This window comes from Poromitra crassiceps, assembly GCF_964638095.1.
Source record: "Poromitra crassiceps genome assembly, chromosome: 7".
In the NCBI taxonomy this organism is placed as follows: Eukaryota; Metazoa; Chordata; class Actinopteri; order Beryciformes; family Melamphaidae; genus Poromitra; species Poromitra crassiceps.
The window spans coordinates 2,165,545-2,184,867 of NC_139628.1; the positions used below are offsets into that span (position 1 = coordinate 2,165,545).

Below are 19,323 nucleotides of genomic sequence, written 5' to 3' on the forward strand. Positions count from 1 at the left end.
TACAGTTCTCAGCCAATGGGCGGAGAGGAAGAGGAAATAGCGGGGATTTATTGGATGTTAGCAGCGTCAATCATTCCTGGTGTGTTGTGTTTGGTGTTTACGTTCCCCTGCACCGCCCAGCCCCAGCTGATTGGCCAAAGGGAAGAGGCGTGCGAGTCAAGCTGCGCAGCCATTGGTTAGATTTTGACAGGAGCGCTGTGCGTCAAAATAGACCACAGAAGAAACTAGTCCCCCCCCCTTCCTCTCCGTTCATCATCCACACACATCACGTCACATACTAATAATAATAATAATGATAAGCACTATGGAAAATTAAATAAAACAGATTTAAAAAGAAATCGATGTCCCCCCCCCCCCTTTTTTTTGTGGTCTCTCGTGATTCTAAATATTCATGAATCGGGTTTGACCAAGTACAACTATTTTTATGATAATTTTACGAAATATCTATGGGAAAAATACTGCCGGATGAAAAACCTTGGTTCATGTACTGAACGCGGAAGAGGGCGTGACTTCGGCACTCAGTTGATGCGCGTGCATCCCCGCCTCCTGATTGGTCCGCTCCCCTTGCTGACGCCGGTGACGTGCTCGCTCCCGAGAGTCACCTTGCTGCGGTACCACTCTCTCCTCACTCTCTCCTCTCTTTCTCTGTGTGTTGTGACCGGGCCCAGCGGCACACAGGCAGGCAGGAATTTGACCGGCCACCATGGCGGACGCAAAGCCAAAGACCTCCCCGAAGGCCATCAAGTTCCTGTTCGGAGGCCTGGCCGGGTACGTGCCTGTCGGGGCTAGCTAACGTTAGCTTTAGCCCTGCTGCTAGCCCTCTGACAGCGGTCAGGGGCTAGCAGCAGGGCTACCACGGCTAACTGGCATTCATTCCACCAACAATAACACATAATAACAATAATAACACGTGTTGTTTGTCAATCTAAACTCGCAGGACACAGGTCTTCCTGTTTAGGCACATGACGCTGTCAGCAGAGCATGCTAACGCTATTGGCGACCATCAACAGCTCAGTCTAAATGTCACCGTATGTGTTAGCCGAGGCTAGCTGTCATTTAACCCTCAACCTAAGGTTCGGGGACCGCCAGGGGTCCTTGAGGGGGTTCCACTTGGTCCCCAGCAAACTGATGAATTGTTAAACCTAAACATTATTTCATTTCAGAAGTGAACACACTTAGAGAATGTAGCAGCATGACTGTTGTGTGATCTCATAGTTTTTCTGTTCTCTCTCTACCTACGATACAGATCAGTCATAGAGTTAATCTGGACTCAATCTAATCTGACAATAACAATATTCTCAAAGTTGAGTCCAGAGAGACTAAATCTCATCAACTAGTGGTCCATTTGGGGTCATTGATATTGGTCTAATGTCACTGTGTTAGCATCTCTGGGCTAGCCAAGGCTATCTGTCATCAATTTAACCTCAGAAACGCCTATTGTAAATAGGAGATATGATGTGTGGGGCGCTTTGATGTGGTAACATTAGCCTAGGCTGGGGCCAGTTACATAAGGTTTATGCAACTGGCCCCAGCGACAATAGAAAAACACAGAGCCAGTTGTAGGCGTAAATAATTCCTTTAAGCATAAGGATTTTGTTCCGTAGGAAAGTTTAATGTTGTTCCACTACTTCTGTGGTTGTTGCAGATCTCTAACGGGCTGTTTCTGCCTCTAAAGAGTAAAGACTATCTCTTTTAAAAAACAACAACAAAAATCATACTAGAAGAGATGGCAACTTGTATGACATGGCTTCATATTAATGTTAGACTAGTCCAGTGATTTCATATCAAGGACCACTAATTCAGTCCACATTAGAGCCATTGTCCCCCATCTGATGAGATTGTGTCTCTCTGACCCAAATCTGACAAACAAATGTATTGACAGATTTGATTGATTTAATTGATTTGACAAAAAAAAAAAATACAATACACCAACAAGCATGCAGTATAAAATTATTAATCAGGATATCACAATAAAGTCGCTAAACTTATTTACATTGTGGTCCTCCTGGTTGAGTCCATAACTCCATGACTGTCTGTATTGTAGGTGGAGAGAGAACTGTCATCACAACAGTCATTCTGCTACATTATTTAACTGTGTTCACTTCTCGTAAATTAAACAACAGAGAAGTTTAACAATTGACCAGTTTGCTCTGGACCCCCTGCAACTGCCTCCAAGACCCGTGGTGGTGCCCAGACCCCATGTTAAGAGCCACTGATCTAAGAGATGATATGATGCTGTCTCTGGCTCTCTGGCCACAACACAGCAGAGCTAGCAGCAGGTCACGTTAACATGTTTCATTCATTCTCCTCCTGCCTGTGCTGCTCCTGTTAGCCTGCTAGTGGCTAGCTAACAGTGACGTTAGCTGGCGCAGAGTAGCGGTGAGCAGCCACAGCTCACCCCAGTCAGGGAGGCCTCGGGTCAGATGAAGAATGACCTGAACTCCCTGGAGCTGACTGGTTAGCATGCTAACTGTTAGCATGGGGACTGATACTGTAGCATACACTTAGATTAAATGTTAGTAGTTCTCTCTTTGTCTGTCTGTCTCTGTCTGTCTGTCCCTGTTTGTTTGTCTGTGTCTCTGTATGTCTGTTTCTCTTTGTCTCTGTCTGTCTCTCTCTCTGTCTGTCTCTCTCTCTGTCTGTCTCTCTGTCTGTCTGTCTGTCTCTCTCTCTGTCTGTCTGTCTGTCTCTCTCTGTCTGTCTGTCTCTGTCACTCACAGCTGTAGTTAGTTCATCTGTCTGTAACGTCTCGTTCACATGCATCCTTAAATGTCATGACCCCCTCGCTCCTCCTCCCCACTCCTCCAGCCGTGCACAAGCCTCAAAGCGTGTCGGCCGGATCCTCGGGAGCGTGCATGTGGAGAATGTGTGCGTGGGGAGTGTGCACGTGGGGAGCGTGCACGTGGACAGCAGCAGCATCCCCTCAGGCAGCTGTTGGTGTCAAAATGTTTAGGACCTTTTTTTATTTTGTAACTGGCTCAACAGGTTTCACAGGGACAGGAATGCCACTGGCTCCTCAGACTCAATTCTGTTTAGTGTGTGTGTGCGTGCGTGCGTGTTAGAGGTTGCATGACTCCACATTTTTGCAAGTCGCCCTTTCTACCAATAAAGTCGAAGTCGACTAGTCGTCAAAAAAAGCCGTCACCCAGGAGGAATGTAAACACAATCATAGTGTGATTGGCTTTATCAGTGGCTTGGGAAAACTATCTGGGCAAGTACTGTCATATGATTGGTTGACTGACTGTAACACAATCACAAAGCAATATGACACTCCAGTATGACTGATGTGTAGGCTTGCCGTGGTAGTCTGTGTTACCGGTGTTACACGGTAGTGGGACATACACAGATTACATAACATGTCCACGGTAACACCTTTGTTTTTATGGAGAAAGAAATGAAAGGAAAACTCTGCAGTTTCAGCGTGCGCCGGTGTAAATTACAAGCGCTCCCTCTGGGCTGCAGTGTGGCTCCGCTGTTATGGTTAGACCAGCAACTAACGTTAGTTAACGCTATGCATCTTATGAACACACATTATGCCCTCCTCATACACATGTAGGTAAGACCCTTAGCTAAGCCTGCATGCGTGTGCATACTGTTGTCAGTGCGGGCCATCTCTGGAAATGTGCCTTTTTTCGACAGCGAAAAGTGGATGCTAATTTAGCATCATTGCTAGTGGGAGGGAGGACTTACCAGCATTCAGTCAGTGCCTGCTTACTGCTGCTTGCTGGTATTGTTAATCCCATGTGAGAAAAAGTCTCAAGATGTGTCGCTAATGTTAGTTTCTGTTCTGAGAAAGATTGTCTCCACGGGCGTCTGAGTCAGATGCAGCCATGAGTTGTGAGTGAGGCAGCCAGTGTTGTATGACTGTGCTAAGCTAACGTTAGTACGTTACACAGCAGCAGCGTCTTGTCTCTATGACTCTACAGAATGGACTGTTAAAGCATAGACTCTTGCTTACTTTAAAACTTTTATTATCAACATACATATAACGCAACGTTCGCTCTAGTCTAGCTGCTGCTGAGGATATCCGACTGGTGTCTCACTGTTATTGTTCCCGGGAACAACATGCACTAGTAGGAACTAACAATCCTATTGTTTACATCAAGAAAAACATGTATGTTAGGGTTAATACTCCTGTCAGTGCCCCTGACCAAGGTACTGGCAAAAGAACTGGAGTTGGTCCCCGGGCGCTGCACTGTGGCTGCCCACTGCTCCTAGTTCTAGGAAGGTTCCTAGTAGAGGATGGGTCAAATGCAGAGGATGAATTTCCCCAAGGGGATAAATAAAGGATAACTTATAACTTATAACTTACTTATAACTTAACTTATTTATTTTTACGGTGTCTCCGGTAACACCGGTGTTGTCACGTGTTTATTACCCGGTGGGAAAATGTCCACACCGTGGCATCCCTACAGGTGTGGTGTATTATATAATAATATTAATACATATTATATAAAACAGCGCACGGAGCGTTTTTTTGTGTGCTTCATTTTGTTTCCCCCTGCAGTCGCGTGCAGTACGGTTTAGGACACAACGACCACATAGAGCATAGACGGTAGCCAGCTGGTTTTGTCTGTTTGATGTTGGTGACTGTCAACATGAAAGCCAGATTATTGCTAATTCTGGCAGCAGCGGAGGTTGAGGATCCCTCTGGGAGGAGAAGGTAGGTAGGATGAGTGAAAAGATGAGCAGCGCGCTTTTCCTCCAAATGTTCAACATTTTTCAGCTTAAAACGCCCAGAGCGCTCCTCCAAAAAAGACGAGACGCCACCAGCGTTTAAACGCCAAGTGTGTTCCTTGAAAGAGGAGCGCGTTTAGCACGTCCTTACATAGAGAATGAATTGCAGAAAGACGCTGGCAGCTCAAATGAGCGCGTTGTGTGTGAACGCCGCCTAAGGCATCATGGCAGTTAGAAATAAGGTGGATAGGATAAAGTGTGCTCAGAGCAGTCAGTTTTCCGACCCTGGCTGCAGCACCTGAAGGCAACACACATCTCCCTCTGTATGCCTGTCTGATAGATGCACTTCCTCAAACGCATGCATCTCGTGAGAGGCAGGTTCAGTGTTTTTCCTGCGTAGAGAATTCAGAGGTGGCCTCCTCTGTCGAATGTCATGCCACCTCCAGCTTTTGACATTGACACATCTCTGACAGGTGTCTTCATGGGAAACACTATTTTCTAACAAGCGTTGTACTCTGGGGATTTCTGTCATTTGTAATTGTGTTATTACGCCGATGTCTTGACAATTTAATGTGAAATATTCTTTAATAATAGTTATTTATTTAAAAAAGCAGCCTTCTGAGTACATCTACATAGTCAAATCGGTGCACATTAAATCAACATAGAAAAACGTCTATTTTCATTCCAACAAGAACAAAAATCATCATGTCGGCCGCCTATCGGTAAGTGGTGAATTTCCCCGCACTGAAATCGGTAATGGTATCGTTTCAAAAATTCTATATCAGTCAGGCTCTAGTTCCAAAAACCCTGAAGTTATTGCAAGCCGACGAGAACACACATCAGACACACAAAACAACGTTGATATTATTTACTGTCAATAAGTAAATACCGTGTTTTAGGGAGATCTGTTTGTTTGCTACCTCTGTGCTGTGTTTCTCTGTCTATGTGATCTCCATGGTGAAATTAAACTCCAGCGCGGCACTGTGTTTGACACGCCCACAAACAGAAATAAACCAATGCGAGCCAGGGCAGCCACACAGCTCTCTGCCTACCCTGTTAAACTGAAAACTACGCATGGGCAGACTGAACTAGAGTGGGACAAAAGATCTAAAATATCGATATAGAGCTCAACAGTCACGTGACGTTCCGTGACGTCTCCCAAGTCCGGAAGAGAATTCCCCATTTATTTTCTCCATAGACATTTAGAAACAAATCGAAAATAACAAATCCAACATATAATTTCCCCCCACTTTAAATCTTTTGTTTTTGCTCCAAGTGAAATGTTTTATGGTCACTCACGATCCAGTAGGTCGCTGGTTGGCTTGGTTCCAGGCTTAAAACTCGTTATATAAGGATTTAATCATGGAATTTGGTAATAGAAATGTAATCAACTGTAAAACATGGAATATTGCAGAATGTTCCATAATTTGGATGAAATTGATAAAAGTAAGTCCTAATTATCAAAATCACAAGTAGACCTAATTATTGTAGTAACCTAAATTATTTCATAATTGTAAAATAGGCCTAGAGAAATAATTCCGTTTTGGATTGGGGTGTTTTGAGAGGGGGGTGGGTCTTGTGTGGGACCAACAACTTGGTTTTCACTTTGAGAAACATGTGGAAGAGGCTGCGGAATTTCATCAAATTTGCCTCAAACATCGACTTGGACTCAAGGATGAACTGATTAGATTTTCGTGGTCAAAGGTAGGGGTGGGACAAAATATCGATACCCACGTTATCGCGATATTTCCACCTGCGATACGTTATCGATACACTGGCGCCAAGTATCGATATGTTTATTAATTTTTTTTTTTTTTTTTTTTTTAATAAACAGGCTAAAATATTATGCTGTGTGTGGTAGTTGAAACATAGTTTCAAGTTGACGTTTATTTATGTTTGTAGTTGAAACAAAAACATAACTACTGTAGGCTACATGAATGGAAATGTTTGATCATTAATATCTACTTTTAGAAATTATATAGGTAGGTAGGTAGGTTATATAGGTTTTCTTGTTTTAATAGTAATAATAAAAAGACTTAATGTGTAACTTTTCCTCCGTGGTATCGAAAATGGTATGAGTGAGTGAGTGAACTCAGAGAGTTCATGTCAATTCTGCTAATAAATGCATAATACATGATTTTTTGCCTTCAGAGGTATTTTACATACCTCTGAATACATCACGATACACAGGTATCGTGATGTATCGTCTTCCAATATATCGCAGTATCGCAGTATCGCAGTATCGTGATATATCGTTATCGAGGGCCAAGTATCGTGACGATATCGTATCGTGAGCTACTCAGCGATTCCCACCCCTAGTCAAAGGTCAAGGTCACTGTGACCTCACGAATGGCATTCCAAAGTTCGTTAAAGCGATATCTCAAGAAGGGCTTGATGGAATTTCTTCCAATTCGGCTCAAACGCCGACTTGGGCCCAACTAATGGTGGAGGCATAAATCCGTGGTGCGGTCGTTCTAGTTTTCCTCTTCAGTTACACAAATATCATGATGTATCATAGATTAATTTCTTGCAATGTATCAATTATCACAGTATCGTTGTATCGTGATATCATCAAGTATTGTGATAGTATCGTTATCGTAGCGCGAGTTACTCTGCGATCCCACCCCTACTGTGAACTCTACTACATACTGTAACCAGCAGGGCAGGCGAGCCTACCCTGTGGTGAGGACATGCGACTGTTCCACTGCTTTCACTTACATGCACTGCAAAGGGAAGGCACAGCAGCATAGATTTGAACAGATTTTAAACATTTACGTTTTAGACATTTGCGGAATTTTGATAAAAAATAACACCAGTTTAGAAAAATACAATAATAATGATAATACTAATAATATTAATATTAATAATAATGGTAAAATAGAATACAATTATTATTCATAATACAAAATATATTAAAAATGTGTCATTTTGATAGGATTATTATCACACCCTGACCGCACGCACATCACTGCTGTAACGAAACAGTTTGATATCCAGGCTGCACACGTCCAGAGTGCCACCATATTGTTCATGTAGCGACTCTCCCCTCCTTTGTTTGCACTGCATGAAAAACCTGCTTTCCGGGCAAGTAAATGAGCGCATAGGGACTCAATATGTAGACACTATGTGGTACTTTCCCCCACTTTGCCACAAAGTGCCACAAAGTAAATGATGCTGCCGCTCAGTCCATGCTCTCACTGCAACTCGTGTCCGAAGCGGGCGGCTAAACTCTGCATAGAAACCTATATTGTAACATTAACTCTCCTCTTCCTCAACCATCGCCTCCCTCCTCCCTGCAGCTGTAGGCTATTTCCTTCTCAGCTCTTGGGGATTTTCGCCTCGCAGACTCACACCAAGAGCCACACGGCAGTGACCGCACACTGTCAGTCAGGATAGGGTGAGTTCAGCCCCGACAACATGTAGCAAAATGTTGATTAAAACGGAAACGCTGGTGCATCGAATCATACGAGGAAAGATGAACCTTCAACCTGGGAAGGGACCGTAGCAAAACTGTGCACACTAAACCTTGGAGCCGCTCACAACAATAAAAGTACTCCGATAGCAAGAAAAACAACAACGGATGTGTGAAGCCACATATTCTAAGCTAAATCAAATAACGTAGCTTAGTTCTTTGCCAAATAAATGTAGAAAAAGTCAATCTAGAGAAATGTGTGAAAAAGACACACGATGAGATGAGCAGCTCTGGCAGGCTGGGGGCGGGGCCAGCGCTTTGAGCACATCACTTGATGACATTTCCACATCACAAGTTCATGCAACCAACTTGTGTGTGTGTGTGTGTGTGTGTGTGTGTGTGTGTGTGTGAGAGAGAAGTGATTTGGGGCATAGGGGAGTCAAACAATGTGTTACATGAGTGGATTATGGATTTTTTTCCTTAAATACTGATCCAACTTCAGACTGCATAATCACACACACACACACAGTCTGACTCGCTCTGTCTCTTTAAACTCAACTCATTATTATTATGTATAATTATATTGTGTATTTTTGTCAGCTATATGTCAGCTCACATTAAATTAAAGTTTTAGAATGTTTTTTGTATTTTCATCAACAGTAATTACTAATTAATAATAGTAGGAGCTTTAAAATTAAAATGTACAGTATTGAATTATTTGCCATTGCCCTTCTCTTGTTCTGCCACTAGATGGAGGCACTGCCATGTTAAATAACTGTCTCTCTCTCCCTCAAATGTTCAAATTCACATTTGAATATCTCATGAACAATATTACCAAAGCATCAAGAATTAATGAAACAAAATAACATTAATACAATACAATAATAATATCCCTCTGTCTTTCTCTCTCTGCTCTCTCTGTCTCTGCTCTATCCCCCTCTCTCTCTCTCTGCCCCCCCTCTCTCTCCCTCCCTCTCTCTCTCTCTCTCTCTCCCTCCCTCCCTCTCTCTCTCTCTCCCTCCCTCTCCCTCTCTCTCCCTCCCCCTCTCTCTCTCTCCCTCTCTCTCTCTCTCCCTCTCCCTCTCTCTCCCTCCCTCCCTCTCTCTCTCTCCCTCCCTCTCCCTCTCTCTCCCTCCCTCCCTCTCTCTTCATCTCTCTCAGGATGGGAGCGACGGTGTTTGTGCAGCCATTGGACCTGGTGAAGAACAGGATGCAGCTGAGCGGTCAGGGCTCCAAGGCCCGAGAATACAAGACCAGCTTCCACGCCTTGACCTCCATCCTGAAAAACGAGGGCGTGGGAGGCATCTACACAGGGTGAGAGAGAGACCATCTACACAGGGTGAGAGAGAGAGAGAGACCATCTACACAGGGTGAGAGAGAGAGAGATAGACCATCTACACAGGGTGAGAGAGAGAGAGACCATCTACACAGGGTGAGAGAAAGAGAGACCATCTACACAGGGTGAGAGAAAGAGAGACCATCTACACAGGGTGAGAGAGAGGGGGAGAGAGACCATCTACACAGGGGGAGAGAGACCATCTACACAGGGTGAGAGAGAGAGAGAGAGACAGAGAGGAGGAGAGTCAGACACTGTACACTGACTCTGAAACTTTTGTATTTTTGTATTTTTTTTTGGAACAGGTTCGATTTTCTGCATTTTTTTGCATCAGTCAATAGCCTTTTGCGAGCTGTTTGACCCATCTGTGGTTTCAGATGATGGATTAAAACAACGCATACAAAAAAAAGGAATAAAAAAAGGACTGTGTGCGCAAAGACCTGAATCCTGAATCCACGCCATCGCAGTAACGCAAGCTTATACTGTACACTGACAGTTATTCACGCTGGATAACTCTTAAATAACGTGATGAAGCAATGCCACTGTCACATTCTTTCCCCGGCAAACAAGAAAAAGCAAAACAAAATAAAGCTTAACTAGAGAAATAGGTTATTTTTTATTTACTTTGGTTTTCTTTTTCTTAACCACCACCTATACCCCACTATTTCCTAGCTTCCTTCTATTTACTAATCCATCACCTGATTCAGAAGATCAAACACTTTAACCCAGATCATAAAGATTCCTAGACGTTTGGACTTGCACACAAACCTTCTGAGTTTGTATTAGTATTGGTTAACTAAATCTAATGAAAATGAGTGGGAAGCCTTACTTCCACTCTGTTCCTTTCACACTTCCTCATAAGCAGTAGAAACCTCAGATTCAGGATTCAAGATTTTTATTGTCACTCCGTAGTACAAGTATCACATGTGAAATTCTTGTGCTGTAGACTCCGTTACAAAATAGTGCAAAAAATAAAAGATATATAAATAAAAAACAAGAGGCAACAAGCAATAAAGCAGTAAGACACGCCACAGACAGTGGCGTGTTCACTGCCCATAGTGCATACTTTAAACATAATTAAACATAATAACATTCTGTTAGGTGCAAATAGCGTATACCTAATTAAACATACTATTGAACATTAGTCATACATAATGGTAGCATCTACAGTGCGGTACAGTACGGCTACTACACTATTTGTATATGTTAAGGAGTCTCGTGGCCTGTGAGAAGAAACTGTCCCTCAAGCGATTTGTGCGTGCTCTTGGGACCCTGTATCTCCTCCCTGAGGGTAGCAGGGAGAACAGACTTGTGGGGGTGGTTTGTGTCTTTGATGATCTTAAGGGACCTCCTGAGGCACCACTGGTTGTACAGATCTTGCAGTTCTGGCAGCTCACATCCTGTTAAGTGCTGGGCCGCGCGCCTCACCCTTCTTAGCACCCTGCGGTCCATGGTGGTGCAGTTCCCGTACCAGGTGGTGAAGCAGCCAGTCGGCAGGCTTTCAATGGTGCCTCTGTAGAAGTCCGGAAGGATTTTTGGCCTCAGCCCGAATTTCTTCAGGCGCCTGAGTCCGTGTATTCGCTGTTGGGCCTTTTTGACAACAGTGGCGGTGTGGTTGGCCCATGTCAGGTCCTGGCGGATATTGACTCCCAGGTACTCAGGAGACCTCAGCAGAGCTCTTCCATCAGTGGATATCCAAATCAAACCAAAGGTTTGCTGCTATGAAACTTGACCATCTTAATCAATCACTTTCAATCATTTACTTCATTTTTACCCTTGTTCGGCCTGTACTGTCCATTTATATCAATGTCGTTTTTTTACCCGTTTACACTACTACCGCCCCCCGCTGCACGAGTCTGCAGTCTGTTACACCACTAATCATATGTGTGTGTGTGTGTGTGTGTGTGTGTGTGTGTGTGTATGTGTGTGTGTAGGCTGTCAGCCGGTCTGCTGCGTCAGGCGACCTACACGACGACCCGCCTGGGGATCTACACCATCCTCTTTGAGAAGATGACCGGAGCCGACGGAAGACCACCCAACTTCCTTATGAAGGTACACTCTCTCTCTCTCTTTCTCTCTCTCTCTCTCTCTCTCTCTCTCTCTCTCTCTCTCTCTCTCTCTCTCTCTCTCTCTCTCTCTCTCTCTCTCTCTCACACACACACACATACGGTACATACACTCATGCCGCACACATGTGCAGACACACACACACCAGGTTTGGAATTTTGTCATATTAGGGGCCATTGGCCTTCGATGTCGCAAACACTTTTAGGGCACTAAGGAGTTAAATAAGAGCATTTCAGAGTGAGTTTATTTGCCATTTGCAGTAGACGCTACATTGGAATTGCGGTGCAAGGAGCTTAAAAATGTACATAACAAACATGACGATTCACACAGACAAATTATGTAAAAACAATTGGATATAAAAGAGTAAACGATAAAACAAATAAAAGGGGACAAAAACACTTGTGGATAGGCCCGAATCAAAAGTGCAGGATAATAAAGTGCACAAAAATAAAGTGCCTATGGACGCAGTATTTCATGGATAAATAGCAGCATAAGACATCGGTGTTTCCCCTACAATTGTACAACGAGGACAAAATGAGGGGGGGGGGGGGGATGTTTTTTACAAATTCCAATACAAACCTTTATGGCATATTACCATACAACAAAACCTATATTGATGTTGACAGTAATATATATATTCACCTTATGTTCATACGCGGGGGTGGGCCAAATTCTTCCGGGTCATGTTAACACTTCCGGCCGTCACGGCGCAAAATACAAAAGAACGTCAGAAGAAGAGAGTTGTTTTTGGAGCGGACAGTGCAGGGGGTAAAACAAAGAACGTAGCCTACTACTTTGAGCCGGGTACACAGCAAGCAAGCGAGTATCCACTGTTAGCCAGGTCAGATAACGTTATCATCGACAATGACGAGCACTTTCTTGTAAAACATACCTGGACTCCAACAAAGAAAGCTTCAGATGGTTTTCTCTCCTCCGAGTGCAGCGCGAGCCACTTACGACCTGCAGACCTAGCATGCAGAAGACCTGCAGATGTTAACGTAATTCCCTGGAATGCGAGAATTAACGAGCCAGTTACATGGCGTTGCATTCTTAAGCTGTGTTCACACCAAGATATTTATTTTTCGCTCTGTCGCTTGATTCAACCCTTTGGAATCGCTCTGTCGCTCTGTTTAAATCGCTCATCAACAGGCACACGATTTGACGGACATGTGGGGGCTATAACGTTACGCAATGTCATCTGTCATCTTTGTCCACTACGAGCCACCGTCATTGTTTACAAGCTAAAGCCTATCAGTGTGCTCCTAATGCGAGCTCCATACCGGTAGTACAGACTTCACTTCATGTCAGCTGTCAGCCTGTCAATGCGGTTTGTTGCCACACAATAAACCAGCGGTTTGTTCCAAGCGTGATGTGATCCTTGACTCGCTCTCACACGGCAGCCAATCAGCGTTGAACAGCGAGCGACTGATGCCAGCGTATTTTCGCTCGAGTTGGGATATTTCATCTGGGGCGACGAGCGAATTTTCTCCCTATCGCTCTGTCTCTGCCGCTCGGACGCCCAGCGATTTTTCTCCCAGGCGAATATACGCTCAATCGCTCGTTTGCATTGACTTTGTATGTAAACTCGACGCCAGCGAAAAACTTTAATAGGTAGGTGTGAACGCAGCTTTAGACATTGTCGTTTGCTTTTTTTTGGTATGTTACATACAATTGGCTAAATTATTAGTTAATTCAGAGTTAGATGATATTGGAGCATCTTAGCCTTCCAGCATTTTAGCCGGAAGTCGTCACACGACCACACAACCGGGTCAAATGGGTGTGGCTACATAAGATTCATGTACAAGAGCACTAAATAACGCCAAATATACATTCATTCAAATCAATAAGGATTTGCTTTTGGGAGCCTGTGAGTTTTCACCCTTGCAATGTTTTGCAATAAGTTACTCAGCTTATTTATTCAACAATAAATGCCCTTTATTAAGTCATCCTCTCCTTGTGATCACTTAGTTTTAAGTCTTGAATATAGCGTGGAACAAAAATTTGAAAGTAAATATAAATTGCGCCATCTGACCGAAGCTCACTGCACCAATATGCCGTCCCACCACGGGATGGTCGATTTAGGTTTTGTTTTTGGTGGATACCACCAGGCCGGAAAAAAAATTCAAGGGGAAACACTGGACATCCTATACAAATGAAAAACAACAACAAAAATGGCGTGGTCTAGGAATTCTAGACAAGTGCATTTGTCTAATATTTGGAAATGTGATCGTTTAGACCAGGGGTGGTCCGCCAGAGAATTGTTTTTTTTTGTATATACAGACAACAGTTTTTACATACACATTAACGAGGAGTAGCTGGATTTTCAGAAATATCGCGATATTTGGGAAAATCACAATTTTGTACATTTACTTACAGAGGCTGCAGCAGGCTCAGTTTTAAAGCTTTAAAGTTTCTGGTATCATATGAAACTAGAAGACCTAAGGAATCGACAATACTCACCTGCAGGGTCCCTGACAATACTGACCTGCAGGGTCCCTGACAATACTGACCTGCAGTGTCCCTGACAATACTGACCTGCAGGGTCCCTGACAATACTGACCTGCAGGGTCTCTGACAATACTGACCTGCAGGGTCTCTGACAATACTGACCTGCAGGGTCCCTGACAATACTGACCTGCAGGGTCCCTGACAATACTGACCTGCAGGGACCTGACAATACTGACCTGCAGGGATCTGACAATACTGACCTGCAGGGTCCTGACAATACTGACCTGCAGGGTCCTGACAATACTACTGACCTGCAGGGTCCCTGACAATACTGACCTGCAGGGTCTCTGACAATACTGACCTGCAGGGTCCCTGACAATACTGACCTGCAGGGTACCTGACAATACTGACCTGCAGGGTACCTGACAATACTGACCTGCAGGGTCCTGACAATACTACTGACCTGCAGGGTCCCTGACAATACTGACCTGCAGGGTACCTGACAATACTGACCTGCAGGGTACCTGACAATACTGACCTACAGGGTCCCTGACAATACTGACCTGCAGGGTCCCTGACAATACTGACCTGCAGGGTCCCTGACAATACTGACCTGCAGGGTCCCTGACAATACTGACCTGCAGGGTCCCTGACAATACTGACCTGCAGGGTCTCTGACAATACTGACCTGCAGGGTCTCTGACAATACTGACCTGCAGGGTCCCTGACAATACTGACCTGCAGGGTCTGACAATACTGACCTGCAGGGTCCCTGACAATACTGACCTGCAGGGTCTGACAATACTGACCTTCAGGGTCTCTGACAATACTGACCTGCAGGGTCTCTGACAATACTGACCTGCAGGGTACCTGACAATACTACTGACCTTCAGGGTCCCTGACAATACTGACCTTCAGGGAGGCACGGGACATAAGTCTAGAGCTATAGAGCTCTTCTAGAGCCGGCAAGTTGGCACCAGGGGCCAGTTGCACCAACTGATCTTACACTGGTCTTAAGCTAAGTTGGTCATAACTTTACGACCTAACAGCTACGCCGGTTGCACCAAGACAGCTTAAGCCTTCTTTTCACTACGACCAGGCGTAACTCCTACGCCTGGTCAGGAGGAGGCGTAGAGCCTGCCTGTCTCCGCGGAGACCTTTTTGAGTCCTTACCGTCATCGTCGTAACACAGCCAGTTCTCCGTCTTTGGAAGCACGATGTTAGATTATAACTAACTAGTTGTGTGGCTTAGCCTTCCCAAATGTTGCCGTTAATTTTTTAGAATTTAATACATAGAATTGGGAACGTTACATTCAATTTAATTCAGACTGTCTGTCTGGCTCAATCGCCGCCATTTTTCCCCCGGAGCGAGGGAGGGTGGGATGAGGGAGGGTGTAGTGATGCACATACAGTAGTGGCTGATAGAGCGTAGTGGCACAGTGACGCTCCAAGCAGGTCGCGAGGCACATTTTTTGCAACATCATCCAATCAGGGGGCATTCCCTGGCAATTCACATGGACGCACATTGCTACGACCAGCATAGTTAAGACCAGACGTAAGCCGTGTTGGTGCAACAGGCATAAATCCACTCTAAAGACTGGTCTTAACTAAGACCGACGTAGGAGTTACGACCAGGCATAGTTAAGACCACTTGGTGCAACCGGCCCCAGTTGTCTTACGAGCAAGGCACACTACTCTGTTTAAGGATTTTCACTCCTTGACAGTAAGATTACCAAACCATAAAGGAACTAGTGAGAATGCTGAATAATACAACGATAAAAGATCAGGAGGATCTGGCTGGGTAAATGCCTTAAGTCTTATTCAAAAGAAGAGCCGTTACTGGGACTTTTTAACGATTGTTTTGGTATTAGAGTGCCAGCAGGGACAGCAATATAGTGACACCAAGAAATGTAATACTCTTTACTATCTCAACCTCGGTGCCATTGATTATGATAGGATGATGGGGTGCCTTAGTACGGCGGAAATCAATGACTAACTCCTTTGTTTTAGAAGCATTAAGAATGAGGTTGTTAGCCTCGCTCCACCTGACTATAGGTTTTGTACTTCTGATCTGTAGTTAGACTCGTCATTTGAGTTTATAAGCCCAATGACAGTGCTATCGTCCGCGTACTTTACAATCAGATTATTGAGGTAGTGAGCGATACAGTCACAAGTAAAGAGAGTAAACAAGAAAAAACTAAGAATGCAGCCAGTGCTTAGAACAAGTATGTCAGACAGATTATTTCCAATCATGACTCTTTGAAGCCTCAAAATTAAAAAGCTAAAAATCCATTCACAGGCAGCGTCACACAAAACAATATTTTGCAGTTTACGGATCAGAAGTGAGTCTATGAAAAGCATTCTGACATCAGATTTACTTTGATCTAAGTGTTCATAGACAGAGTTCAGAGCTATGGAGTTAGCATCCTCAACTGATCTATTTTTCCTATAAGCAAACTGCCAAGGATCAAGAGGAGGAGGAATCTGACATTTGATATAGTCCAGCACTAAACGCTCCAGACATTTTTTTAACAGAGGTGCAATAGGTCTGTAATCATTGTGACATGTTACAGGTGATTTCTTTGGTACTGCGACTGCAATAGATTCCTTGAAACTTCTTGGAACAAGACGCTGCAGTGACATATTAAAAAGGTCTGTGAGCTAGAGGTCTTCACGGGTCCAAAATCACGGACCCGGACCCTAATGGACCCGGGGAATTTGTGCCCGAACCCGTAATGGACCCGTCTATTATTAGACATCTGAGACCCGGCCCCGTTCAGAACCGATAAATGTCGGACCCGGACCCGGAGTGGACCCGTCTATTATTACAAATCTGAGACCCGGCCCCGTTCAGATCCGAGAAATACCGAGGCAGAGACTAGTGGTGTCGACGTCAAAGTTGCTTGTTAACTGCTACAAGTTGTATATCAAATGAAACTTTGTGCATCTTAACGTTATAGCATTCTCACCTGGTTGATGCTGCCTAACGCTAGTTAGATAGTACAGTGGTAGTCTCTCTATGCTACCGCCGTTCCTTCGCCCAAAAACACACACAACAGCGCTAGAAACAATCGCATGTATCACTTATATCTTGCGTCCCCTCCCCAGATTTAAAAGCAAGGGCACGTTCAGTTTATTTGAATCTGACGTCAGTGTTGAGCCATGCTTTCTGGTTGGAGTATTGCTTGACCATCTTACGGGGAACGCAAGAGTCAATGCAGAAGTAAATATATCCAGTAACAGAGTCACAGTATTGGTCGAAGTCCTCAGATTTAAAAACACTCCAATCGGTGGAATCGAGACACCCCTGTAGTTGTGTTCAGCATCTTTTGACCAGCATTGGATGGAGCGCATGACAGTTTAATTAGTATTCTTCTGTTTGTAAGTGGGCAGGAAAAGCATGGATAGATGGTTGGATTTGCCGTAAGCAGCTTTTAGATTGCTGTAGCATCTAGAGTTATCTAGAGTTTCCCTGCCCCCTGTAGGGTGTTTCACATGCTGGTAATAGTTAGGGAGAGTATATTTTAAATGCCCGGCTGCTATGAACACTGCATCTGAGTGGGAATTATTATGTGTGATATCAGCCAGTTCATTATGAGCAACAGAGGCGTCAACCCGTGGATGATATAAACAGCAAACAAAACAAAACAAAACCAGATGAAAACTCTCGAGAGATAGAAGGGGTGACATTAAATGTCTAGGCATTCAAGATTAGCTGTGCAGGTTCTGTTCATAGTAACAGTGTCTGTGCAGGTTCTGTTCATAGTAACAGTGTCTGTGCAGGTTCTGTTCATAGTAACAGTGTATGTGCAGGTTCTGTTCATAGTAACAGTGTCTGTGCAGGTTCTGTTCATAGTAACAGTGTCTGTGCATGTTCTGTTCATAGTAACAGTGTCAGTGCAGGTTCTGTTCATAGTAACAGTGTCTGTGCAGGTTCTGTTCATAGTAACAGTGTCTGTGCAGGTTATGTTCATAGTAACAGTGTCAGTGCAGGTTCTGTTCATAGTAACAGTGTCTGTGCAGGTTCTGTTCATAGTAACAGTGTCTGTGCAGGTTCTGTTCATAGTAACAGTGTCTGTGCAGGTTCTGTTCATAGTAACAGTGTCTGTGCAGGTTCTGTTCATAGTAACGGTGTCTGTGCAGGTTCTGTTCATAGTAACGGTGTCTGTGCAGGTTCTGTTCATAGTAACAGTGTCTGTGCAGGTTCTGTTCATAGTAACAGTGTCTGTGCAGGTTCTGTTCATAGTAACGGTGTCTGTGCAGGTTCTGTTCATAGTAACAGTGTCTGTGCACAGTACAGGTTCTGTTCATAGTAACAGTGTCTGTGCAGGTTGTGTTCATAGTAACAGTGTCTGTGCAGGTTCTGTTCATAGTAACAGTGTCTGTGCAGGTTGTGTTCATAGTAACAGTGTCTGTGCAGGTTCTGTTCATAGTAACAGTGTCTGTGCAGGTTCTGTTCATAGTAACAGTGTCTGTGCAGGTTGTGTTCATAGTAACAGTGTCTGTGCAGGTTCTGTTCATAGTAACAGTGTCTGTGCAGGTTGTGTTCATAGTAACAGTGTCTGTGCATGTTCTGTTCATAGTAACAGTGTCTGTGCAGGTTGTGTTCATAGTAACAGTGTCTGTGCACTAGTTCTCATTTATAAGAAAACAAACACCACCTCCCTCAGACGCTCGGAGCAAAAGACAGTGAAACCCGGCGGTTGGAATTTGGAGCCGACAAATGAATAACTTTCTGATGAGCGGGAAAAACAGGAACATTTGAAGTTGTCATATTCTACCTCCTTTAAATGAAGGCTTTGCTGATTTTCAACCCGCTTTGTATGATTATAATCTCGGTAATATAAGCAGATGGATAGTTTTTACCTTCTCTATTCACCTTATTATTTGCCCAACGCAGGACGCTTATGCATGACGTCATTTTGTAATCGTCTTTCCGTTTTAGACCCGGAAATCTACCGTGATCATTTTTAGACTTGCCAAAAAGCTTGTTTCAAGCAAAAAAACATTTTTTTTGTTTGAATATTTTTTCAGAGGAGAAAGTAACATTCCAAATATGTGAGCAGTTTATCCGAATAACGCCTATTTGGAAATATTTAACGAGCAGTGAGGACTGAGCGCTGGCTGTGTGACTGGTCGGACTAGCTAGTATCTGTCAGCCTACTGTAGGCTACTGGCAGTGAGAAAACACTGTCGACATGCTTTTGTAACTAACGTTAAATGCCGACCGGGTACAGCCATCGGCTCCTCGCAGCAGTAACGCTATGAACATGTAACTGAAGTTGGCCACAGTGTAGCTTCTGAATGTTGCCAAACTTCATTCATAGTGACGTTTTGTTTTGAAATTGGCCGCCAACTAGCGCTGAACCGGAAGAACAAATAC

At 44.1% G+C, this 19,323-nt stretch overlaps 1 protein-coding gene across 1 annotated transcript in view; it reads left to right on the forward strand.

Moving 5' to 3' along the window:
• Positions 1–605: 605 nt before the first annotated feature.
• slc25a11 (solute carrier family 25 member 11) overlaps positions 606–19,323 on the forward strand; it is a 32,125-nt gene continuing 13,407 nt past the window's right edge. The window contains exons 1-3 of the mRNA XM_083639777.1: positions 606–768; positions 9,251–9,403; positions 11,360–11,477. Coding sequence (XP_083495903.1) covers positions 704–768; positions 9,251–9,403; positions 11,360–11,477 — 336 coding nt within the window. The 5' untranslated portion in view covers positions 606–703. The remainder of the gene's footprint in view (positions 769–9,250; positions 9,404–11,359; positions 11,478–19,323) is intronic.